General features: G+C 38.5%; 1 protein-coding gene across 4 annotated transcripts in view; it reads left to right on the top strand.

The window, feature by feature from the left end:
* suclg2 (succinate-CoA ligase GDP-forming subunit beta) overlaps positions 1-27,146 on the top strand; it is a 273,247-nt gene extending 246,101 nt beyond the window's left edge. For 3 of the 4 annotated variants that reach the window (XM_003217829.3, XM_008105400.3, XM_062969689.1), the window contains 2 exons: positions 8,969-9,089; positions 25,428-27,146. In XM_003217829.3, coding sequence (XP_003217877.1) covers positions 8,969-9,089; positions 25,428-25,543 — 237 coding nt within the window. In that variant the 3' untranslated portion in view covers positions 25,544-27,146. The remainder of the gene's footprint in view (positions 1-8,968; positions 9,090-25,427) is intronic. The other variant, XM_062969690.1, reaches the window with a different exon arrangement.
* The last annotated feature ends 222 nt before the right edge of the window (positions 27,147-27,368 follow it).

The raw sequence follows: 27,368 nt of genomic DNA, 5'->3' as shown, positions 1-27,368 counted from the left end.
ATCTGGATTTGTGGTCCAGAAACAGCTGGGGTTGTTTTCCTCTGGGTAGTACTGATTTTACTCTCCACCTTGTGCTGCTGAGACTAAATGTATGTCTGGATAATGTGTGTGCCATTGTGTTGTTTGATGTTTTCTAGGAGAGCTCTGTATGAAACAAATCTTTCTGAAAACCCATACATTCCTTCTACCTTGACATACTTAAATACTTTTAGCCATTGTATACGGTATTCAATTCACTGGGATTCAAAGGATACCTTATAGACAAAATAGCAGCTGCATCAGACAGCCAGGCATCCACTGTATAGATTTCTAAATGAGTTATCTATGTGTGATACGACTTTTCTTTTTTTTTTACCTTTGAAAAAATGTGTGATATCAAGATACTGAATATGAATTTGACAGGCTCAAAGCGTGGGTGTATACGTGGGTGTTTACAGTGATTTATATGTATCTGCACATGAAGATGCACACCGGAGTAGCCACGATATATGCCAAAATTAGAAAAACAGCTTCTGAGTCAGTGGAAATACAGTGTAGAAGAGAACAGAGCATGAGATAAAAAGTTCCTCCAGGTAGAGTGAGCAATTGTTAAATAAATGTAGCTGTAAACATGCAAAAAATAAATACATATTACTTCTATTCTGAGAACATCTTTGCTCCATTTTACATGTAAGAGACCAAAAGAGACCTCTTTAAAGGCCATGTCATTCTATTGGAGCAAAATTGTCCCCTTTGGTGCAATGAGTTAAACCCTTGTGCCAACAGAATTGCTAATTTGAAGGTTGGGTTGCTGACCTGAAGGTTGCCGGTTCGAATCCAATCCGAGAAAAACGTGAATGAGGTCTTTCTGTCAGCTCCAGCTCCATGTGGGGACATGAGAGAACCCTCCCACAAGGATGGTAAAACATAAAAAAAAATCCAGACATCTCCTGGGCAATATCCTTGCAGACAGCCAATTTTCTCATGCCAGAAGCGACTTGCAATTTCTCAAGTCACTCCTGACACGAAAAAAACAAAAAAACAAACAAACTAGGAATCAGAGGGTTGTTGTATGTCTTTCGGGCTGTGTGGCCATGTTCCAGAAGTATTCTCTCCTGATGTTTCGCCCACATCTATGGCCGGCATCCTCAGAGGTTGTGAGATATGGATAAACTAGGCAAGGGAAGGAAAATATATATATCTGTGGAGAGTCCAGGGTGTGGCTCCCTGAGGAAGAAGCGGAGGAGGTAAGAATGGAAACAGCAAGGATCCTGAGAAATGCAAAACTTCCCCCCAGCAACATAACGAGAAAAGAAAGACAGGCCATCAAAGATCTCAACTCAGATCCAGAAATTATCATTCTCCCAGCTGACAAGGGGAATGCCACGGTAATCATGGAAATAGAACAATACAAAGAAAAAATCAGACAACTTCTAGATCCCACAATTTACAAGAAACTGAAACAAGACCCTACTAACAAAATCACCAGAAAAACGAACACTCTAATCAAGAACTCCTCCATTAACTTTAAATACGCCAACAGCTGTGCAAATCAGAAGCCCTCCCACCCAGGCTTTACAGACTCCCAAAAATCCACAAGGACTCCATCCCACTCAGACCCATTGTAAGTGCCATTGGATCGCTGACTTACAACCTGCAAAATTTCTGGCTACACAGCTACAAACCCACATTGGGCTCACTGCGCACTATATCAAGGACTCAACACACTTCATAGAAAAGATCAGCAACCTCAGGCTAAGCACCAAGGACATCCTGATCAGCTTCGATGTGGTGTCCCTATTTACCAAGGTCCCGGTAGCTGACACCCTTACACTAATCAAACAAAACTTCCCAGAAGACATCACAGCCCTGTTTCACCATTGCCTCACCACTAGCTACTTTCAGTGGGACAATGGATTCTATGAACAGAAAGGTGGAGTGGCCATGGGGAGCCCTCTCAGCCCAGTAGTAGCAAATTTCTATATGGAACACTTTGAAAAACAGGTCCTAGAAACAGCACCAAAAAAGCCAACTGTTTGGTTCAGATACGCAGATGACACCTTCAAAATTTGGAGCCATGGAGAGGAAGAACTCAGCAAGTTCCTGGATCACCTTAACAGCATCCACCCAAACATCCAATTCACCTTGGAAAAAGAAAAGGAAGGAAAACTGCCATTTCTAGATATTCTGGTAATCCGCAAACCCAATCAAATTGGGTCACACAGTTTACAGAAAACCTACACACACAGATAGATACCTTCATAAAAACTCCAACCATCACCCAAGTCAAAAAAGAAGCACAATCAAAGCCCTGACAGACCATGCACAAAGAATCTGCGAACCTCACCTCCTCCAAAGTGAACTAAACCACCTAAACTGGGCTCTACAGGCCAATGGATACTCCACCACAGACATCAGAAGAGCTGCACGGCCAAGAACAAGCCATGAGAGTCAAGACAAAGATCCACCCAGAGGAATGGTGTTCTTACCATACATCAAGGGAACCACTGACCGCATAGGCAAACTGATGAAGAAGCACAACCTACAAACTATCTACAGACCCACAAAGAAAATCCAACAAATGCAACGGTCAGCGAAGGACAAGAGTTATCCTCTCTCCTCTGCAGGAGTCTACCGTATCCCATGCAGCTGTGGACAAGTCTACATAGGGACCACCAAACTCAGCGCACAAACAAGAGTCAAAGAACATGAAAGGCACTGCAGACTAATTCAACCAGAGAAATCAGCCATAGCAGAGCACTTGATGAACCAGCCTGGACACAGTATATTATTTGAGAACACAGAAATGCTGGACCACTCCAACAACTATCATGTCAGACTACACAGAGAAGCCATTGAAATCCACAAGCATGTGGACAACTTCAACAGAAAGGAGGAAACCATGAAAATGAACAAAATCTGGCTGCCAGTATTAAAAAAAACTCTAAAATCAAAACAGTAGAAGGGAGCCAACACTCTGAAGGCAGATGAGCCCCAAGGACGGCTATTGACTGAACAAAGGATGCCCCCCAGGCAAGAGACAAAAACCTTTCCAATGCTAATTAGGGTGATTAACTGAAACATTAATGCTGGCTTCCCAGTGACAAAGGACTCTTGCCACACCCTGGACTCTCCACAGATATATATTTTCCTTTCCTTGCCTAGTTTATCCATACCTCACAACCTCTGATGATGCCTGCCATAGATGTGGGTGAAACGTCAGGAGAGAATACTTCTGGAAAATGGCCACACAGCCCGAAAGACATACAACAACCCTGTGATCCCAGCCATGAAAGCCTTCGACAACAAACTAGGAATCATATGAAGCACTTTTAAGACTAACACATTAATTGTGTCTTAAGCTGTTACAGACATTGATCCATTTCATTGGATGAATGAATTGGTATCCTGAATAATAGGGCAATGCAACTGGTGGAATGAAGTGTACAAACAAGAAGACGGAAGCGGAAATGAAATACAGAAAAAAATGTCCATTTTTGTCTATACCTCTCCAAACATCTTCTATTCTTCAAAGTTTGCAATAGTCATCAGAACACTTTATGATCTTCACAGAATCTTAAATTTGGAAGAGACCATAAGGTCCATTCAGTCTACTGGTAACTCCTTGCCACTTCACAGAAGTCCCCGTTGAAATCTCACTTCAGTCATGAAATGTTTAGGTAGGAAAGGTGCTATATTTTCTGTTTCATCCAGTCTGTAATAGGAATGTAATAATGACCTAGGTAAGGCCAACACAGGTTTGACATTAGTGATTTAGAAAATGCTCACAAGTGCTCTTGTCCTCAACAAAAAGAGAGCTGTCAAGCCACCATGTTGAATGCTTAAGTCCATGAGATTTTTCATTTTTGCACACTAACTAAATTTGGCATAGAAAACTCTGTGTTTGTGTGTGTGTGTGTGTGTGTGTGTGAACCCCAAAATCCTGGTTCAACTTATCCACAGGTTGGAAATGACACTTAGCCTATGTTTGTTTAGTTGCTTCAATGTCATATGTGTAATGGTTCTAAATGTCTAGCCTCAAGATCCTTATTCTTAACAGGCAGGAAAATCATTGAGTCTCCTCCCAAGCCCTTGTGTTTTTGGCTGCTAATCTCCCTTCTAAAATAGCTGCCCCTTAAAGTTCATAGCCTTCTCTGGGATGGGATAAGGATGTGCAGAGGTAAAATGCTAACAGGCTGCACCACTTTCCCAATGTGTCTAGATGAGCTGCACTTTCTGCTTAGAAGGGGCTGCTTTTAAATATTAAGCTACAGCTTTTTGCCATCGGCCCATGGTTTCTTTTTGATGGATATTTCATGTCTGCTGTGTCAGGAAAAGCATGCCATTACCTGTCAAAGATGCTGGCCGCTGTACTTCCGACTAAAAGGTGGCTTGAAATATAAAGCCCAGTTTTGCAAGTCAAGAGGTTTCAGTGGAAGTGTTAATCATTAATATGCTGCTTGGGGCATCTTTTGCCATCTGCAGGCAGAGAGGCTCTGTTCCCAATGTCCATTTTGGGTCCAGGGTGCCTCAAATGCCCAGAGTATGTTAATACAGGCTTATTTGCAATATGCACTGTATGGTTGCTGTTTTCTCTGCTGAGCAATTTTTCAGCCGTCTTCTGCTGTGCACACAAAAACACCAAAAATAAAAAAACCTCATCATTGGCATACATCGCGTGATTGTTAAAAACTGTTGGAAGGAAAAAGACGAAATCCGTTTAGGGCATGCAGAGGAACAATAAACTGTGTTCACCAATTTTTAGCTGAGTTTATAATTGAATCTCTTTACTGTTTGAACTGGTCTTTTGGCTTATTTATACAATTACACTAAAGCCCAAGATTAAATTCCCTACCTGATTCACTTTCTTATTGATTAAACTCATTCAGTCTCCTCTCTAATTTAACTTATTTTATTTATATTACTGTTATTATTATTAAAGCCCGGTGCACAAATGTCAATTATCCAGCAGTGAATCTTATTTCTCTTCTGTGTGTGTGTGTGTGTAACTGGGAATGGATTAGAGAGGCTGATTAGAATTTAACTTGAAAACTGAAAAGCGTGTCCTTAAATGAGAGTGCCTGCATTAGGAATTAAAGTATCTTTATTTGGGCATAAAATCCTCTTTAATGATGTAAGAAAACTTTTTAAAATAAAAGTCACTTGGTTGATACAATGGCCTTCACATTAGACATTTTCTAAGAGTTTTTTTCTGTCTCTGAATGAAAAGGGAAGATGAAAGTAGTGAGAAATCTAGATAAGAAGCTAAAGTGGGATCAAATTGTTATAACTGTCCTTTGTGAATACAGCCAGAGACTCCTCTAAAGAAATGGGTTAATATCTACAAAAGATCATGCTGAAATGAGCCAGTCTCAAAAGTACTACTAGATTTCTTTTCCCACTATCCCCATTTTCCTTTATATTAGAAACTCTTTTTGGAAGACAGATTTTTTTTTCATTAGCTAGGAATTCTTTTCAGTGGTTTCCTTTAGATGTCATGTATTCAATTCTCCTAAGAAACCATATTAGGCGAACCTAATATGCATGGGCACTTCTTCCTCCCGTTTTCCTCCAGTGCCCCAGGTAAGGGAATGCTTCCTGCTGTTGTGGTTGCAGCTGTGGAGAGTCTTCCCAAACAGACTGCTTCTTCAGATCTCATGGCAATCTGTAGTTGGACGAGACTGGATGCTGTCTGTTAATTTGAGTGTATAACAGGTATGAAGAAGAGGGAATATGTATAGACACAGCTCAATCGCTGCTCCTCCAAACTATGCATTGCACAATCAGGTAACATGGTTTTTAAACATCCTTATTTTTTCTGTTTGCATAAAAAATGAATCAGCAATTGCAGGGAGTTTGAAGTCTAATTTTCAGTCCTAAAAAGAAAATAAATCCAGACTACATTTTGCAAAAACAGTTTTACATTTTTGAAATATTAAATCGCATAGGCACATCTTTTAATTAGTTATTTATTGGTGACAGAAAAGTTAAGAAATAAGAAGACTATGACTTGGAAGTGCAGGTATATAGGAACAAGAGAAGCTCTTCCAAGTGTAAAGATATGTCATGGAGTACCAAAGTGTCACGACCCAGGCTACAGAGCACCAATAACCATACGCAGAGGCCAGATTCTATCTAATATCTTTATTAAGGAAATATATAAAATTAGTAAAAGCAAATGTAAAAGTTAGTCCAGAAGCAGACCTTTCAGGAAAGGTCAAAATTAGTCCAAAGAAACAATGTCCAATATGAAATATTAAGGTCCAAAGTTGTAATCCAATAACCGAAACACTCACTTTGCCAGGCAAAGTGAGGGGAGATGACAAGGTCCTTTAGTCCATGAACTTGAGCAAGGCTAGGAGATAACTTGATACTTGAAAACAAGGCTTGAATCGTGGAACAAGGTAACGAGGAACAAGAACAAGGTCCGTGGAATAACTTGGTAAAATCCGTGAAACAAGGCAAGGTTTAGTCCTGGGAAACAAGGCAAGGTCCGTAGGTAAACAAAGGCTGGGAAGCAGGAGCGAAGGCAGGAAACAAGGACAAGGCTTGAGCAGGAACGAGGCTTGAAACGGAGCGCGCTGTCCAGACACAACTCGCTCCGGAGGCTGACGAATTGACTCCGCAAAGTTACTCCGCGGGTAAAACACCTATATAGAGTCTAACTTTCCCGCCGAGAGCAGTTCTCTGGGAACCAGAAACGAAAGCTAATCTCTGAGACCAGATGTTTGACTCCTTAAAGATTCTCATGGAAAGCAGGCTTAATTGGCAAATTCTTAGCAATTATTCTCGCACTCCTGCGCGAGGCTGCTTCCAAACCTCTCTGTTGTTTACAAAACTCATGGCGAGAAAACACTGGAGATGTAGCCTCAGTATTTGTTTGACATACTTCTGGAACATAATCCTCTTGCAGGTGCAAGGTTCCCAGATCTGGCTGGGAAGAATCTGTCTGGGAAGAATCCAGTTCTGACTGGGAAGGTAAAAAACCCAAGTTTTCTTCTTCATCAGGCATCACAATGTCATGAGCAGGACTACAAGGCCCATGGGTCATCACACAAAGTCAAGATCATTTGTGTCATAATATCTGTTTTCTGTGTATAATTGTGAATCTTGGAGCAGTCGGTGCCATCCATAGAACTTCTTCCATCACAATCAAATGAGTTTATTCTCTTCCCATCAGCTTTTGTCACTGTCCAGGATTGACAACCATACATGATCCTGACTTTGATGCTCCATGAGGTCTTATGTCATACCTTCATAGCTGCCCTTCTGAGTCCTATTCTAATGCCTTGATTACAGCTTCCATCTTGGTTTTAATTTTTTTGCCTCCATACCACATGTCAGCATCCTATGACATGGAAGATAATAAAGAATACTGTCATCTCACTATACTTTATACATTCAACTAAATGAGCCAAGTCAGGACAAATATATTACCTCTCTGACTATGCTGCTTTGAATGGAAAACATGTGCCAGTGGTTAAAATACAGTTATACAGGTGTTCTAACTGAAAGATAAATTAAGATAATCTAGTTTTATTACTTCCCTTTCAGATTGGTTACATTCAAGTAATGTACTACATTTTGTTCTTTTCACTACAAACATTGCTACTAATCAGATAGCATGATTTTGAATTACTAATGTTACATTTACCCATGTAAGAGAATATATTGGCCACTATTACAGCTCACTGGGTTTAGAAAGTGTAAAATCAGTCCTGTAAAACAAAGGCCTTGATTAAGAGGCATGCCTCAGCTTTATGAATGACTAAGGTGTGGGATTCCATCTGAAATTCAGGAAAGACCTCTTTATGAGCCCAGCCAGTTTGGTATGGTTGTATCTGAACAAAAACTTCCTACTGGGTTTGGATTTCCTTGTGGACCTTCCTTTTTCACTCTTCATGTCTGGGGTGAGCTTTTTCATAGGCATTCAGAGCATAGCTATTGTAGCCTTTGCACAATAGCCTTATGATTCCCAGTTTAATGGCAATAACAATCTGTTTTGTCTGCTCATTATCATAGAGTAGGGAAGGAGTCACATGTTTCCTTGTTTGGAGACCTAACTACTGTCTCCCAGCTCAACATTTGAGCAGTCTTGTCTAGTAGTGCTCTAGGAACACAGGAGAGGAAATATAATATAGAATGCACTACAAAATAAAACTCGATATATTGTAAAATCTTCACATACATTGTGTGTGAGAGAAACTTCCCCTGGCTCTTTCCTGTTTCCAAGAGAACATGGCTAGATACTCTGTCTCCTATACTTGGAAGTATTTGGTGATAGGAGTTGAGAGAGTAAAGGTGTGTGTGTGTGTGTGTGTGTGTGTGTGTGTGTGTGTGTGTGTGTGGTATTGGTGTTATTGTAAGTTACAAAATGGAGCTAGTACAGGAAAGATAATTACCAGTCATGAATAGTGTTGTGCATTACCCAGTAGATGTCTGTATGACTTTTGCCCAATCCCATTCCATGCAGCAATTTCAATAAGCAATAAATGCACAATCTAGGGAGAAACATCCAGGGGAAAATACCACATTTGCAAAGGTACCAAATGCACTGCTTCTAAGTGTTGGAGATGCAAATCATCCCATCAAAAAGTGCATCTAATATGTGTGTATTCAGCAACAAAGCAGAACGAATGCACATTACCAAAATAGATTTAACCGAAAATCTCTTAAGAGCCTGTTTTCCCTGAGCAATCTTAAGTCAAAAAGTATAGCTTTTTTTGTAAACACCATACTCAAAGCTCAGACCATATATTGCTGGATATAAAATGTTTTAAAGGCACCTTATGAATCTTCCCAACTTATTGTGGTTTATCATTATTTCCATCATTTTGTGGAGGCTGAAACTGCCTGACTTTCTCACAGCTACTCAATTTGTTAACTTCTGAGAAGAGCATTCCAGATTCAAGTAAAAGTGTCATGATTTAATGACACCAGGGAGCCCACCAGACATCTGGTTGATAGTGTATTGATTTTTCGCCTTCAGGTTGAAGCCATTCTGGTCAATATTTTTGGTGGAATTGTCAACTGTGCCATTATAGCCAACGGCATCACCAAAGCCTGCCGAGAACTTGAACTGAAAGTGCCTCTGGTGGTCAGACTTGAAGGTGGGTTCGTGACATTCTTTATATATATATTGTCTCATTTCATTTGGACCAGACTCTGATTTTTATTTGCAGAGATGACTGACAACATAATGTGAAATGAGAGTTGGGGGTACTGTTGCACAGAGATCATTGCTTCAGAGAGCTGATGATAAGATGGGCATTTCTGTGTGTTCTGGACCACTTATCCTGAAGCTCCTAAACAAAATTGTTGCCTTTGTATGAAGTGGAAGAGGCTGCCTCTTCACCAGCATTGAAACAAGAAATTGGCTGCCTTTTTGTCTGCTTCAAGTTCATGTATTGTTATTTTTGCCACACTCCAAACTACCTGTATTTATTCACGTCTAATGAACCATCAAATCTAATACGCAACTCAAATTTCAAAACCCTGAAACCAAAAAAGTATTTGCTAACTCATGTAATGCGCAGCAGCAAAAAGTGCACTCTTTAATATACCAATTATAGTTGTGGCCTGCTTAGAATTTCTTCTTTAAAAACAACTATGCTCGAACACCAAAACTTTCAGCAATAGAAAAGAAACCTTGGGGTGCAGCTACGCTGTGGAATGGATCCCCTTTAACTGCCGTGATTCAATGCTGTGGAGTCATGGAGACTGTAGTTTCACAATGCCTTGGGCCTTCTCTGCCAAAGAGTGTGGATGCCTCATCAAACCACAAATCCCAGGATTGCATAGCATTGAGTCATGGCTATTAAATGACAGATGACATCTCTCAAATAGAAGCTCCAGAAGTTCCTAAAGCAGCTTATGGCTTTGGATCAGCACTAAGATTAACCTATTACACAAATCTAATGTGCACCCTAATTTTGGCAAAGTGATTTAGCCAAAAAAGGTGAGCAATATATTTGAGTTAATACAGTAATAACATGAGCCCCATCCTACACCTTGGCTCCAATTCCATTCTATAGCTGCCAACTTCAGGAAATACATTAACTGGTTGGCTATTATGGAAACACCATATTTGACTTGAAGGCCTTTGGTCTGATCTGACATTTGCTCTTGCAACCTTAACAAGAAATCTGAAGTTTAGTTTTCCCACATCAGTTCTCCAAGGAGAAAACCTCAACATATTGTTACCTTTTCTTGAAAAATGCAACTGTTTAAACAAAGACTCAGAATTGTAGTCTAGCCTTCATATATTTTCTGCAACAGACACCTTAATGCCTTTAGACATTTCAGCTAGGAGCTTCTTAGCCATTATTCAAGCCAATTATTGATTACAATTAATGGTTTATGCCATGTAATAATCTGTTGGTTCAACTCTAACAAATGGAGAGATACTTGTCTGGGGCAAGAAGGGTAGTTTCTAGCCCAAATCTTATCAATAAAATCATAGATCTTAATAGATCCCAAAGAAATCTATAGCTGCTATTGCACTAGGTTGAGAATTCATTCATTGGGGGGGGGGGGCACCAATAATGTAAAAATAAGCTGAAAGAATATGATTCTGAAGATGGTGAAAAGCCTGTTTATTTTGTGCTTTCCATTTTGTACATTACTCTAACAAGAAAGGTCATGATTATTCCTACAAATCTAACAGATTTGTGCCCTGGACCCCGCATGCAATGTATTACAAATGTCTTGATGAGTAAAGTTTTAATCAGTCAGATCTGTCTTGATTTAGCAGGATTTTCTGGACAAATCTTTTCTTTTCAGCTGTATAATAATTACAAGCTGTTTTAGCAGTGGATAAAGGAAGGATTATTCTCCTGTTTGAAAATGGTAACTTTATAATTGCATGTATTTATTTACTTGCTTGATAGAGAGAAAGAGAGGGAGTACTTGATAACTTAGACGAAGGATCATTTGTTAAGAAGCCCAAAGTAGCTGAAGAAAAGCATATATCCTGTGTTTTAATTTCAGTGGATGAAGACATTTTTTGTACTAGGTAAATACAGCCCTTCTTTAAGATAATATTCTGTTTTGAACATTTTCTTTCACATATACTGTAGTTTTAAAAGTACTATATTCAACCTAGATGTGAACTTACTGCATGTAGTAAATTACTACATGTGATTTCTAAATAATTTTACCAGTTTCTTATTTGTGTTCCAGAAATCTGTACTCCTGTCTAGAACTCCAACCCATGTATGCACACATTATACTTGGCACACATATATAATTGTGGTACACTTCAGGGTCTCCACATTCATTTTAGTAGAGGGAACAGTTCTAGCATAATTTTAATATGTGGACATGTGGATTCCCTCCATATGAATGGATATCATAGACAGAAGAGTTATACAAAGCACTGCTACTTAAAACTGAGTCTCAATCCCAAATGGTCTCCCCTTATCTCAGCATTGGAATCCTGAAAAGATTTGGCAGCAATAAAAGTTTTCTGGATGCCACTTAGTGACCGTTTTCTGTTGTGCAGAAAAATCACCTTGTTTAACAAGCAAGCCTCACAAATGCTGATTTGCTATCAGTAAATGTTTGATTTTTATACCTGTGCCTTGACTTAAGAGTTGAATTTGTTTTGCGACTGAGCTCTTAACTCAAAATGTTCTTATCTCAAATGGAATTTTCCTATTGAAATGCTATTAATACATTCCCCCCTTTTTGTTATATGTTTTTAAATAAGAAAATGTAATTTATGCATAACAAATACCATATAAATGCACATTCATATAGAACAATAAGAAAGAAAGATAAACTTTAAAATGGTAGAAGCACAAAGTTGTGCCAGAGAAGCACGTTTGAAGCAAAAAAATGTGTTTGGACCAGTGTAACAGCAAGGCAAAACCTGCACATTCACATGGAACAATAAAAAAGAAAGACCAACTTTAAAATGGTAGAAGCACAAAGTTGTTGCAAGGAAGCACAAAGTGAAGAGGCAGAAGCAACATTTTCTTCATACTGTACTTATTTCAGCCTCCCTCCCTCTCTTGCTCCCTCTCTTCATGAAGCCAAACTTACCAGGAATAAAAACCACATAAACCAACCCAAAGTTCCTCAAACCAGACAAGAGCAAAGTGGACAGTAATCTCCCAAAGTGGACAAGAGCATGAGGCACAGAGGCTGCTCCCTTAAAGCCCTGTCCTTTGGCACCAGCGCTCCCTCTGGCACAAGCTCTTAATTCAAAATGCTGATCTTCTGTCAAAACAAAGCCCAGTCCAAGCAACACCTCTTAACTCAAAATGCTCTTAAATTGAGGTTCCACTGTAGCTAGGGTCACATAAAAATGCCTTGGGCCAAAAGGGGTCCCGAGAGGGAAAGTTTAAAATGCCCTGATATAAAGGAATTAATGCCTTCATCCTTACAGTATAGCAAAAGTCTGCCTTGTCAGAGGGGACTTCAAGAAGAGGTGATGAGCCTATTTACATTAACCAAATGCAAGGTGGCACCAGAGGAGCATGTTCTACCTCCGATGGGCCAGTCTTTGTCTCAGATCCATGCATTGACATAGCCCATACATGTGACAACCAGATACCTGCAACATTGTTAAATAATGAGTTTGAGAAATTGCATGCAAAAAATTTTAAAACACATAGTCATTCAACTCCAGAAAACAAATGACTAAGTAAATCATAGGTGACCTAGAAAATGCTTTTTAATATACATTTTCCTTCTACTTGACCTTGTATTCTTTTATGAAGTTAAGTTGTTTTCTTGCCCTGTATGTCCATTAATAGAAAGAAGCACCAACTCCCCCATACTCTCTCCCTTGTGGCACTACTTCTGATCTTTTTGAATGCTAGGCAATTTCCTCACCCTGGCTGGGCCCCTGAGTTGGCATAGATGTTTTCCCCTCTCCTTGGAATGATCCTCAACGGGTCATATCCAAATCCTGCCCTTGACGTATATCTGAGGTCAACTTATACATGAGTAGATATGGTATGTACAATATTTGGGTGTTACCTAATTGATTGCAGTGGTAATTTAAATATGTTTAGAACTCATATGCCATACTTTCTCCTTTTCAATCTGTACAAAGTAGGTTTGCTACCTCAGGACTGCAATTGAATACAAGCTAAGGAAGGTTACTAATTGGCCCACTATCTGACTCTGCATAACTTTGTATGTCATTTCCATACCAGCAGAATGCAGAATCTCTCTGTACAATTCTCAGAGCTACAATACCAAGCAACCTAGTGCGAACCACTGCATAAAAAAAGTATTTCCTGCACAAAAGTGCTGTTTTCTCCATGAAACAACCACATATGGCTTTTGTGCAAAATTAGTCCTAAACTGCAAATGAGCTTACAAAAATGTTGTGGTTTTATAAGATTTTCTCGAAGTGGTAGGAAAATTGTTAAAATTACTCAGGGACCCTTGTGAGAAGAAACTTATTGAAGAATGACATCCCTGCGTGCTATTTCTTCCTAATACTACAGTTCTCCACATTTCTTCCAAAGCAGGAGCAGGTGCATTTTTCCTGTTTCACTGAAGTCTAATTCCTATCTTACTTTCTTCAATTTTGTCTGTTCATCTAACCAGTGTTCATTGTGTTCTCCTTTTACAGCACAGAACTGTTAGCCAAACGTGTCTTTGAATCTCATCTACCCTGTGCTTTCTCCCCTATTTCATATTACTGTTAAATACACCGCATCTTGCATAACAGATTGCCATGTTTTTCTTTTGGTTATTCTCCCATACATCTGGAATAAATACTTGTCAACATGTTTATGTAGTTTGGGTACTTCTCTAAAAAGAGCAAAGACGATTTGATAGGAATTTCTGCATCCTTAATCTGTTCCAGGTGTCCAGCAGTGGACTTGCCTTCTGAAAGTTATGTGGGAAACTGTTCTTTCTTAATTGTTTGCAAACCAAGTTTGTTTGGAACACATCTCCTTGATGCATTTCACAAAAGGGATAATCTGGTTAATCACTTGTATAAAACTTGCCATTTGAGCACAATCTTTGTTATTACATCAAGGGACTAGAATGAGATGCCAGAAAACTCTCTTCAATTTTCATGCATTTTCTCCTTTAACACTTGTTTAAGAGCAAGTGAAGTGCAGATTATTCTGATAGCTTGGCAGTGGGACTCTGTTTACAGTTCTCTAACACCATCCAGTGGCAGGAGGTTTGTGTTGGTTTAGTTCAGTAAGGGATTTTTAAAAATACAAATTTGAAAAGGAAAAATATCAAATTTCAGGTCTTGTTTCTCGAGTTTTCTAAATAAAAAATATCCCAAATTTTCTAACACTGTTCATTCAGGATTTCAAAATAAGCAGCATTTATTATGCTTGGTGGTTGGGTGTTTGAGTAATTGATTTTGATGATGGGAAGCACAATTGTTTTTCAACAGAATACCTGTTTCACAGAACTTATTAAAACATTTGTAATTTTCTAATATCTTTAAAATAATCTGTTTGGCTTGTAACAAAAATCAAGATACAGTAGAGTCTCACTTATCCAACATTCGCTTATCCAATGTTCTGGATTATCCAACGCATTTTTGTAGTCAATGTTTTCAATACATCATGATATTTTGGTGCTAAATTCGTAAATACAGTAATTAATACGTAGCATTATTGCATATTAAATTACTTTTTCTGTCAAATTTGTTGTATAACATGATGTTTTGGTGCTTAATTTGTAAAATCATAACCTAATTTGATGTTTAATAGGCTTCTCCTTTATCTCTCCTTATTATCCAACATATTTGCTTATCCAACATTCTGCCGGCCCGTTTGTTGGATAAGTGAGACTCTACTGTATTGGGAAATGTATTAACAATCCACAATGTGCCTATTTCACAGCAACAAGAAAACTAATTTGAAGTTTTGTGTTTCATGAAAACTTAGTGTTACTATTGCTTGTGAGAAATCATTTGACTTTTCAAGTCTATCTTTCTCAAATCTTTTCTTTTGGGTTTTTATTTTTCTCAGATTGATTTAACTAGCAAACATTAAACAGAGTCCAAATGGCCATCTGTCCAGGGTACTTCCACTGTGCTTTTCCTGCATGGCAGGGGGTTGGACTAGATAGCCCATGTGTCCTCTTCCAACTCTATAATTCTATGATTATTTTGCACAAAGCCGACTTATACCAGGGTTTCTTAAACTTTTTCCACTCGTGATCTCTGTTTGCCCAATAAACTTGTACACAACCCTGGATATATAGTTATATAAAATAGATATACAAATAAAACATTTGCTGATAGCAAATCATAATGAAATTTATTTTAAAGCAACTCTTTGGTAAACATATAATTTATTAAAGATTAAAGCAAATTTGCATACTAGTGAGATAAAGGATTAAATCTTGGCTGAAGATTTAATACTGGAGAACCTAGGGCATCATCAGTGTATTTCCTGCCATGCTAGCATGCTTGATTTGCAGGTTCAAATCAAAATAGACTCTGTTGACTCTCATTTCTTCTCTTGGATTCATGTAAATGCCTGAAACAGCCTCTAGGTTTCATGCTATCCCAGAATCACTTAGGTAACCCCAAGTGGGGTCATAACCCACAATTGAAGAGGTTTACCAGTAGGATGTACAAGAACTCCAGAATAAATGGTAGATGCCAGCCTTCCAGAATCTTAAATTCTTTACATGGCTTGCAAAGCAGTTGCCAGCATCTCCAGCCAGCTTTGGCTATGTGTTTGGAGATAAAGGGTAATATACAACATCTGGAGGCAGCCATATTGTTGAAGCCCATTGTAGAGAATGAGCAAATATGGAAGGGTTACATACCTGCTGTAGATGCTTGCACACACACACACACAATTATTTTGACTCCAAATCCCCTCTAGGGGATATTTTTCACAATATTTCATGGCTTTGCAGGACCTCTAGAGGACATTTTGGACCATTTTGATGATTTATAAAAGGTTTCGAAAATGATCAAGGGCTGCACTTTGCCCACATTTGTTCCACAATCACTCAAATGAAACTCCCATCAGTGTTCCAACATATTGAGGAAAACATACATGCAAACACTCCTGTCCCAAACAAAAGGACATAGGTTCCTGACTATTAGCACTTTTTGGAAAATATTATCATTTCTTCAGGCGCAGAACTATTGTTTAATCTCTGCACTGCTTGCTGTATATTTATCTGTACTTGTCCCCTTTTCACTTAATTCTGACCTTTGTGATCCAGGACATTCTAGAGACAAATGCCTACATGGTAGGAAGCCTTCATCCTTTGTAGTTAATAATTAAGAGATATAATTAGAGAAACAGAACAAATATAATTAGCATTTTTAGAAGAATCTGAATCATAGTCACCTAATTAAACATTTTGACATGGTAAATGAAACTGACAATTTGCTTAGTGGATGCTGCTGGGTAGAGATGCAGCAGGACAGTCCTGTGGTTTTGTAGTTCTCTTTTGACATTTTATGATTCAGGACAGCATATTCAGAACACTGCTCTGGTCATATGCCAGCATGACGTTTCCCTGTTTACCTCCCTGAGATACCTCCCACTGATGTTTTCAGCACTAGTGTCCTATAACTTCTCAGTTTACAGTCCTGCTTTCACCAGGAAATGAGTGCTCATTATCAGCATCTTTCCCCCAATTCCTGAAAGAAAGCCAGATTATGGAAATGGCATTTCATTTTAATAAATGTAGAATACAAGTACAACATGTAGGTGACCCATTACAAAATTGCCTTAGCAGTGTAGGAGTTGGTTCACATACTGTGTATTGAAAGTATTTAGAAAAGTATTTCCTCCCCACTCAAGGCAGTTGTTCACTCAAAACAAGATATGTCAAGGATTTGTGGCTTGACTCTTCTGATGTTGAATCATTTGAATATGCATAATGTGGAAGGTAATATACCAGGCATGGGCAAACTTCCTACCAGCTGTTAGGAATTGTGGGAGTTGAAATCCAAAACACCTGGAGGGCCAAAATTTGCTCATGCCTGTTATATACCGTAATTCCATGTGTTTGAGACCTGTAAGCTAATGAATAGCAATTTTGTGTAGATGAGTTCTTTCAAAATGAAAAATATCTCCCAAGTTCAGAGCTTAGAAACATTATGTTATTACTCTCAGAAACTCTCATGCTAATCCTAAGGTGCATCGACACTGTACAAATAATGTAGTTTGACACCAGTTTAACACCAAGGTTCAGTATTATGGAATCATGAAAGTGATAGTTTGGTGAGACACCAGGACTTTTTGCAGAGAGAACTAAAGGCTGTACAAATCCGTAATTCCATGAATGCATAGCATTGAGCCCATGGCACATAAAGTGGTGTCAAGCTGCACTAATTTTGCACTCCTAGAATTCCCCCTAGTTAGCCAGATGAAATAAGGGACAGGACCATATAGAAGATGATGTTTCAGCAAGTATTGCTTTATCATCCAGAAAACACCTGCTGAAATTCCCTCTTGTACATACCATTATTTCACATGGTAACCCTGGTCCTAGTGCAAAACAGAATCATTTTCAAACTATCCCCAGGACTGACTTTGAATTAAAGATTGTTGTCAGTAAATAAGATAAGAGAGGTGATGTAATATTTGGCAAGTAGAATATTAGGAGCTAGACATAGAAAATAGCTATTGCTCTGTTAATATTTGAAGATAATTTTACACACGCACGCATTCAAATGTTCTTGGAAATATAAATTGGTTCAGCATGTTATCTCTCTTTAAAAAAATACCTATTCTCATCCTGAAGCAACCTGATTAAAATTTATGCTCATATTCCATGGGACTGTGTTGGCATATTCATCAGCCAGTGCAGTAGTCTCAAGAATAGCTCATACCCTTATGCTCTTATTTAGGATTATCTCTGATTAAAGGACTGTAGCAGCATAAATTGATAAATATTGAGATGATTATCAATTATGTTCTAGTGAAAAGAAAAGAAGTTAAGGTCACATCTATGTTAGCTTTTTAGAAGTTTCACTGGAGCTCCATTGTGTGCATAGAAAGAAAATGGCACATGAGGACTATCTACTCATAGAAAAATGTTAGTTTCCTTGGTGTCCCCCCCCCCAAGTTATCAACCAAAGCAACTGATATCAGTAAGTAGATTCCTTAGCAATGCTTCTTTATAGTAAATGTAAAGGTTTCCCCCTGACATTAAGTCTAATCGTGTTTGACTCTGGGAGTTGGTACTCGTCTCCATTTCTAAGCGCGAGTGTTGTCCATAGACATCTCCAAGTCATGTGGCCAGCATGACTGCATGGAGTGCTGTTACCTTCCCGCCAGAGCAGTGCCTATTGATCTACTCACATTTGTATGTTTTCACACTGCTAGGTTGGCAGAAGCTGGGGCTAACAGCAGGAGCTCACCCCCGGATTCAAACTGCCGACCTTTTGGTTTAATCCGCTGCTCCACTGGGGGGCTCCTGCTCCTTTATAGTACAGTATTATTCGTACATAGCCAAAATGAGACTTCTTGTTAAACAGCTATATGTATCCCTCTCTAAGTTATAGGCATTATACAGTAGTTCACTTCTTTTAAAATATAGCATCAGAATGCCATTATTTATTTTTCCTTTTGATTGATATGTTGTATTCTGAAAAACTAATACAAAACCTACAAACGAACAAAAAACTATATAAACTATAAGACAAAATATTAAAGGAGTAAAGATATATTTTCTTAATATATAAAACATACTACTGTTACATCCAGTTATTTGTATGCTAATTAGTTACTCCTTCTCCAAATGAGACTTAATGTTGCACCCCAAGGCTGCAGAGGCACCTTAAAACCACACTGGAGCCCCAGGTATAAGTAATGCAAGCTGTTTATTGAAGATAATATGTAAGCATTAGCAAATCAAAGTTCAAAGTCACTAAAACAAGATTATAGTCCACAAGGTACGAGTCACTTAGAAATCTTGAAGCAAGGATCCATAGAAATCCAAACAAAAGAATAAACTTCAATCAAGGTAGTCAAAATTAGTCCATGTAACAGAGTCATGAACTGGAACAAAAACAGGATCATGAACTGGAACAGGAGATTCAAAATGCAAGGCTTTTAGGAACATGACATGATAACCCAAAATACCCAAGAACAGGAACAAGAAGTGGAACCAGGCTCAAGGTACAAGGCTTACAGGAACTTGGCATGAAAACACACAGGAACAAGGCATGAAAGTCCAAAGGAAACATGAAACAAGAGTCCATGAAGCAAGATCAAACGTCTTGATGAGCAAAGTTACCATCGCTGAGCTCACTTTCAGAAGCGGTTCCTCTTAAAGCTAGAATCAAGGCCTCTTTCTGTGGGAAGTTTGCTCTGTTTTGTTATTCATACATTCTCATTTTGGAGGCAGCTGTTGTTCATCTTGCCTGTTGTACAGAGGCACACATACCTACAGTCTGTCTTAATTGGCTACAGGAGAATTCCATGTTTTTCCAGCTCAGGCTTTGTGAATTTATTTACTGTTCTTTACTATCATTCCTATGATAATACTTCTTTAAAAATGTCCAGCTAGTCAACAGAGAAGGAAGAAAAGTGTGGCTGGGCAAGCGTAGAAAGCTTTTGTTGTAAGAAGCACTTCTCTGATTTGGGCCTGTTCCAACCTAAGTGGTCAGTGTAGCTGTGCCCTTTGTTAACTAGTTTTTTCAGTACCAGGAATACAAGGCTCCAGATCACAAGGAAGCTGACACTCAAACTGTTCTTTGTGTACAGGTGCACATCCATGCTGTTCTAGAAGGGGCTACATCATGTATGCAGCATTGAGTGGCTGTACTACATAGCACAACCCTACCTGTTTGTAAAGTAAAGAGCTCCTTTAATGCTCAGATGTTTTGAAAATGTTTCTACTAAATAAAGGTAAACAACCACTTTTATTATAACAAGAGCCCCTTTCTCCATTCACAAGGCAGAGACAGTGAGTTGTAAATGGCAGATGGAAGTGCCCTTCGTTGGCTTTGTTCCTTATAATTAGAGGTTTAGTAAACACTATTGAACCAAGCTTTCTCCAATTCAGATGGAGAAATGTTTCCTGCTGTTCGAATTGTGGAACTGTTGAATCTCAAAGTTAAATATCAATGTTTTCCCTCAAATGCAGTTTGAGGGAAAGACCTTTTTGTCAGAAATAATTAACACAGCCCTATAGCTCCCTGGTTAGTGATGACATAGGCATCCTCATATGACATGTGTAAAAATGTTGCAGCCATCCAGTCTAATAAGTGATATTCAGAAATGCAGTTACTTAACTGATGGGAAGGGCTCCACATCTTTTGTACTCTATACAGCTGATCCTGATTAGGAGAGAGAACCTACTAATACTGTCAGCTGCCATCACCCACAAATGTTTTGCACTGCACTTCTTTGGAAGTCAGTAAGGGTTTTAACAAGCCCTTTTCTCGCCTGTGATGCTGGAGTGAGTTTTATCTCCCCTTGCCATGGAATCTCATTCTGTACGAAAGGCAGGATATAAATTCATGAAATAAAGAGAAAATGAGAATCCTATTCAGATGCACGCATGCACACCAAGGAAAGGTACATAAAGAGACAGTAGAAAAGATAAGATCTTGTAAGGAAAGCTTTTCTTATTCTAAACAAGCAACCTTGAATTAACGAAGAGGTATCTTATACATGAAGGCACTTTCCTTCAGGCATTACTTAGGAATAGTAATAAAATTACAAAAATAGTCTAAATCGTATTCAGCTGAGGTAAGAAAGAAAACATAAGCTCCAATACAACTAGGTAAATATTCCTGTTCTGTTCATAATAGTATTTATAATCTCTGTCATCAAACAAGAAACTGGAAGAGTTAAAGTCTTGTACAGCCAATGACCAAGCTTCCCTAGGAGTGGTGAGACAGGTAGTACTTCCCCTACTGCTCTATTAATCCCAACGTCTTTCAACATCTCAAAGTATTTCTTCTGTCTCATGGAGTCATGTTTTATAACCTCTCATTTTGGTGATGACCAGCTTCTCACAAACTGATCATCACTATTGGGGCATTGTTTCTTGTGATCTCTGTTGATCTTCTGTGATGCTGAGCCTAATAAGGCATTAACAAGGCTTTAAGACTTGGTTTACCTGGAGGAGAGTCGATATGCTTTTTATTGCCTTCTGGCAACATGACCATCCCACTTGTGACCCCAGTAAAATCCAGGTAGACACAATTAACATCAGCTTTCCATTTAAGTATTCTTAAAGATCGGAATCTCAGGATATTTATATGAGAGAATGAACAGGCTCTCCGTTAAACTTTTGGACTGGTATCATAAGCAATCATACTATATAAACATTCACATTCTCTTATAATTCCTCTATTTATCCATTAGTAGATACCATCTTATCTTGTGCGGAACTATGCATCTCTCAATAAACACTGGTGAACACACAGGCTTTCAGGAGATAATATCCATGGGGATTGCTATATCCAGTGGTGTCCATTATTATATCTTATCAGTATGGGAAATTTGTCTACTTAGCATAACCTACTTCAGAACAAAGATTTTTCTCTTACCAACATTATCTTTTTCCATGCCTGTGTTATCAGCTCAACAGCACAGCTGTTATCAACAGCATTCTTCAAATGTTGGATTTTTTTCTCCTCTCGGGTTGTTTTATATCTTTCTTCACCGATTAGCTGACATATTTGATCCACACAATATGAAATACTTGTTATTCCTCATCTATATAGACAATTCTGTCCTCCAATCAGATTCATGGAGACAACATAAACATATCAGATATACTCACCTTTCAAGGGTTACATCAGCTATTACTGTCTATGCAGCACCTGCCTTGACTTTATTATCAGTCAAATCAAATTGTTTATGCTCTCCTATCTTTGTTTAGACTTGTTGGCATTCTGCCTGGAAGCAAGCTGTTCCTATAATATGTGTAGGAGAGCTTCATCTTTTCCTTTTACCTCTGATGACATCAGCAGCTGGACTTTGTTTTGGCTTGAGTCCAATTGCATTGTTAGTGACAGTGCTACCCATTCTTATCCTCTGCTCTTCTCCAGTAGCTCATTGAGTGACCCGAGAGTCTCATCTTCTGGCACTATATCTTGCTTCATTTTGGATTGTCTCATAGTAGAAGACATTCAGAAATGGTGCCTCGTTTAAGGCCTAGCACTTCTATAGACTCTTTCAGCAGCCTTGGTAAACCCAGTCTCTAACATTCCACTCTTAACATTGCACATATACAGACCATTATAGTTCAAGAGGCTCAATTGGCGCCAATCTTAGAACTATGTCAACACCAAGTTAAAACATTATTATTATTATTATTATTATTATTATTGACACAAAGACAGAGTATGGCACAGCAAACGAGATATATATGCTGGATTTCGTATCACAGAATCACAAGTCGAACCCTTCCCAAGCATTTAGGTCTCCTCCTCCGCCTCCACCTCCTCCTCCTCCTCCTCCTTCTCACCTTTGTGTCAAGCTGATTTTATTCAGGCAGCACATGCTTTATAATTATATTATTCAGGATGATTTTAACCAGTTTTAAATTGTCTGTTTTTAAATAGAAAAACTCTTTAACACATTTTAAACTTTTGCAATTATTTATTGTTTTAACTTGATTTTCTGTATGCCACCCTGAGATTTTCAGATACATTTTAATAAATAAAAATAAATGAGAGATGGTGATAATCTGCCTTACATGGTTATGGTCTGGATTACTTAGTGGGGGCACATGAGGACCAGCTGTGGACATTCAAATTTTGTTGAGATGCAACTCACAGCAATCTTAACTGTTATAGCCAATGGTGAGACATGATGGGCATTGTAGTCAAACAGCTACAGGAGAGCCACACATCCCCCCACACCAAAAGCACTATGTGCAGTACTTGATGTGTTGCCTACATTGTTATGCATTGCTGAATCAAACTTCAGATAAAGCCTTGAGCAGTTTTGAAGCTTTTCTTCAATGAACATTCATTTTTGGTGCTTGCTGCTTCTGATTCAACCAGACATTTCAACTTATCTGCCACTCTCACTTATTGAGGAAAAGCCTTCTGTTCTCCGTTATGCAGTAAGGCACTGAACATCTTCCAGTTGATTTCCTTCACTTCGGGAATGGAAGAGGCAGCAATTGTCCTCTCTCCAGTGATCATCTCAATACATGTATAAAATATTTCACCCACAGCCTAAATGAGAGCTCCCTGCTCAGAAGGTCTTAGCTTTCTACATCTTCAACACATCTGCACACAAGTGATGTTCTTTATTGACATTCTGTGTTCATAGTTACAAAAGCTTCCAGAATGTGGCCGGCAAGGAACAGGGGAACTGTCTTGATTTTTGATAGACCTCTGTTTGCACATCGCCTTGTTTCCTGCCAAGTGAAAGGTGTTGTGATTGTCAGATGGTACTCAAATGTACAGCATCAAAAACACAGAGGGAAGCGTCTGAGCAAGAGATAAATTTTTGTGATCTTTCTGCCAGAACATTTCAAATAGGCTTGCCTTTTTGCAGTGTTAATGAACAAAGAACTACAGGATGTGAGCCGCAATCAGTCATCTCTTTTAATTAATCTCTTCTCATTTAGCTATTCATGCGCCTTTGGAGGGAGTTTGACAGAGTGTAACACACACTTTCCTGAAATGTCTCCTTTAATTTATGGCTTTTAAAAAAAAAAAAGACAAAGGCTACAATTCTTACCTTGAGGTATGTGTCAATGAATATGACTATTCTAGTTCAATCCTATGTAGCACAATTAAAGAGGGAAATTGAAAAGCTGGAAGGTGTACAGAGGAAGTCAACTAAAATGTGAGAGGAGCAGCTTAAAGAGCTGGGTATGTTTAGCTTGCAAAAAGGAGGGTTGAGAGGAGACATGATAGCCATGTTTAAATATTTGCAAAGATGTCATAAGGAAGAGGGAGCAGGTTGTTTTCTGCTGTCCTGGAAACTAAGATTTGAAACAATGGATTCAAATACAGGAAAGGAGATTCTACCTGAACATTTAGAAAAACTTCTGTTGGGGATGCTTTGATTGTGCTTTTTCTACATGACGGAGGTTGGGTTGGATGGCCTGTGTAATCTCTTACAACTCTCTGATTTTCTGATGGTACATTTACTCAGAAGATTCACCTAGAATACCATGTCCAATTGTGAGCACAACAATTTAGGAAAGCTATTGACAAGCTGGAAGTAACCAAACTGATGAAAAGTCTGGAAACCCAGCCATATGAGGAGCATCTTAGGGAGCTGTGTACAGTTAGTTTAGAAAACAGGAATTTGGGGGTGGGGGGCATGATAACCATGTTAATATTTGAAAGGATGTCATATTGAGGAAGGGGCAAGGTTGTTTTCTGCTGCTGTTTTGTTAGCAAGGCATGGAAGCAATGGTCCCTATACTCTGGCCCTTTACTCTGTGTCCAAACTTTCTCCTGACAGCTGCCTACCAGTAAGGGGGGATGCAATTCATACAATAAAAATCCAATTACTCTGGCCTGTTAGGAAAAGGAAAGAGAAGGTCAATTCTGTGAGTGCAATCACCCCCTCCCCCTGAGCGGATATCAACCACTTTTTCATTATCTGAATAGCCTCCCATCCCAAACCCAGGGAGCAGAAGCAGGATTTGAAAGTTGCCAGGTTGGTATTGAGCTCTGTCTACTTGGTGTAGGGTCTCAGTCATTGATTCTTCTGTGTATTATTCACTTTGTTAGCAAATCTAGAATCCTCAGGCACAGGTAACTTACAGTGAGCCCTTGTTATCTGCTGGGTTTTGGAGTCAGGACCTTCTGTAGATCTATGGGTGTTCAAAGAACATTAGTATATAATGGTGTGTTACATGGTTTTGCTTATATAAAATGGAAAATAAAGGTTTGCTATCGGATTAATATTTTCAATCCATGGATGATGGAATCCTTCTATATGAAGGGCCAACTGCATATTATTGGAATAAAACAATCAAACAACAAAAATCATGTTCTTTGTATTCTTTATCTGTGCTATATCAATGATAGCATGTTCTATATCTGTGCTAATATTTATTCTCCTGGTTTACTTCTACCCCAAAACACATTGCTATCATCTTCCCAAGAAGGAACAGTGTATATAAGACCACATTTCCAATAACCACCCAGATATCAATGTACAATAATAATCCAAGCTATCCATTTCCTTCAACACATCTCAAGTTATTGTTACTTTGCAAAGTATCTCGTAGTGATCTAAATTACCTTTCAATTCACAATTTTCTGCTTTAATGCTTTTTTTATAAAAAGAAGAAGAAGAATACTTTAGTCATAAGTAATACAGAATAGCATAGGTTCACCAATGGTTTTTCATGTTGCTCCTGATGTCTTTCCAATATTGTCATCTCTTTTTGTGGTGCCCCCGGTCATGCTTAAGATGTTCCTGATCTTTATTTCCCCTTTCAGTCTTGTCCTGAAACAAGACCCCAATTCTTCCCCTCCCAGGCTTTCAGAAACTGAAAAGTGTATATTTGATAACATTTTCCCACCTTTCTTCCCCTAGGGACAAATGTCCATGAAGCCCAGCGCATTCTAAATGAAAGCGGACTCCCAATCACCTCTGCAAGTGACCTTGAAGACGCGGCCAAGAAAGCCGTGGCTAGTGTGGCAAAGAACTAAAGACACAGCCAATGAAGAAATGTGTACAATAGATTACATTCCTGAAATTGCCTCAGAATATATATTTAGGATCATTTTAACCAGCCTAGGCCTGACCTCTTCGAATGATAAATGAGAAATCATAAAATGTTTAAAAAAAACTGGGAACCACACTGGATTTAAGGAATCTGTATTTGTCCCTACTATGTCACTATGGTAAATGTAATGAAAAATCACTATCTGTTGCCATTCAGGTGTATGGTTTTGTAATGCATCTTTGTTAGTGAAGACTAGTTTTGGTAAGACGTTTTGCTACTTCTTTAATAATTTAGGGGTACAGTAACTAATTGTTTGGCCTTTATTGGTAATTCTGGCCAGAATCCAAGGCCCATCAGAGAGCACCCCAGTCACCAAATGGAGTTTAGGACTTTGGTCTCTTATGTGTGTTACCTTCCCTTCACACATGGCAAAACATTTCTGAAATAAGTAAAACTCACCAAAGATATGTGTGATAAGATATAGGGCCTTCTGTTTGACAGAAAAAAAGAGATACAAACTCCAGTCCATCCAAAAAACTTCAGTACAAAGATCTCTGAATTCCAACCAGTTTGTTTTGTTTTATTTTTTAATTATTCCAGTGAGAGCTAGAGAAAATAGCACCTTTTTCTGTCATTTGAGCCAATAAATGGGAAGGCGAATCTCCCTAACTTATTTCACAACTGCCTTAAAATTAAATGTGCGTTGATACCCAGCATATACCTCAAATTAAATGAAAATTCAGAAGTGACCCTATTTTGTATCATACCATGAATGCATTTCTTGTGAATGTTTTTAAGCACTTGAAGTAGAAACACAACACACCAGAATGTCAACATGCATGCAGTATCTATGAACATATCCGTCCATTTAATGTTGTGATCCTCAGAATCAATGTGTGTCTGCCATTCACAGCATACGGGGAGAAATATGGCAGCTCTGTAATGCTTAAGAATGAATGTGATTACTCTGCCAACATCAGTCAGGTCAGAGATGTGTTCAACACTATGTTCCATCATCCTTGTATGCTTTTTGGCTGGGGGTGATGAGGTTTGCAATTCAGCGCATCCATTTATATCATAAGTGCCAAGAAAACTAACATTGCTGAAATAATGTGACAGAAATAAACTAAAACTGATGAAAAATACCAGAACATGATCCAGCCTCAGAAAAGTCCTTATATGTTATAACCTGAAAGTATTGATCACATGCTTAATTCTCACTTTGAATAGAAAATAATGAACTTAAAAGCACTTTGACTTACTATGCCTTTGCTTTCTGGAAAATAATGCACACATACTGTACGATTTTTGAACTGACTTCATAACCACTTCACAGTACTTTCATCGTGTAAAATATTGTGTAAAAGTGGATTTCAAAATGTTGAAATCCACTTTGCTTTAAATGCCAATTTTATGGGTTATTATCTAAACAAGAAATAGGACGTAAACAACATAGTTCAACTGACAAGCCACAGATATATATTCTGATTTCTTTTCAATTATAGTCATATATGAAAACTTTGTAATTTAATAAAAAATTGAATCTTATCTAATAAATGTGTCCATTAAACATCAGTGCCAAATCATACCGTATGGTTGTTTTCTAACATACTTGTGGAATGCTTAAATGTCGGTTTTGTGTGTGGGCGGGGGGGGGGGGGGGGGTAGAATGTCAATATATCCATTCATTATATAAAGATAAATAAATTATAAGACATCAACACACACACACACCTTCCCCATTTTAGACCAAGGGCTATTGATACTAGAATACGTTGTATATTTCACATTGTTATGTGAATCCTGTA

Source organism: Anolis carolinensis, chromosome 2 (assembly GCF_035594765.1).
Source record: "Anolis carolinensis isolate JA03-04 chromosome 2, rAnoCar3.1.pri, whole genome shotgun sequence".
NCBI lineage: Eukaryota > Metazoa > Chordata > Lepidosauria > Squamata > Dactyloidae > Anolis > Anolis carolinensis.
The sequence above is the reverse complement of the archived record's forward strand: the minus strand, read 5'-3'. Positions and strand labels throughout refer to the sequence as shown.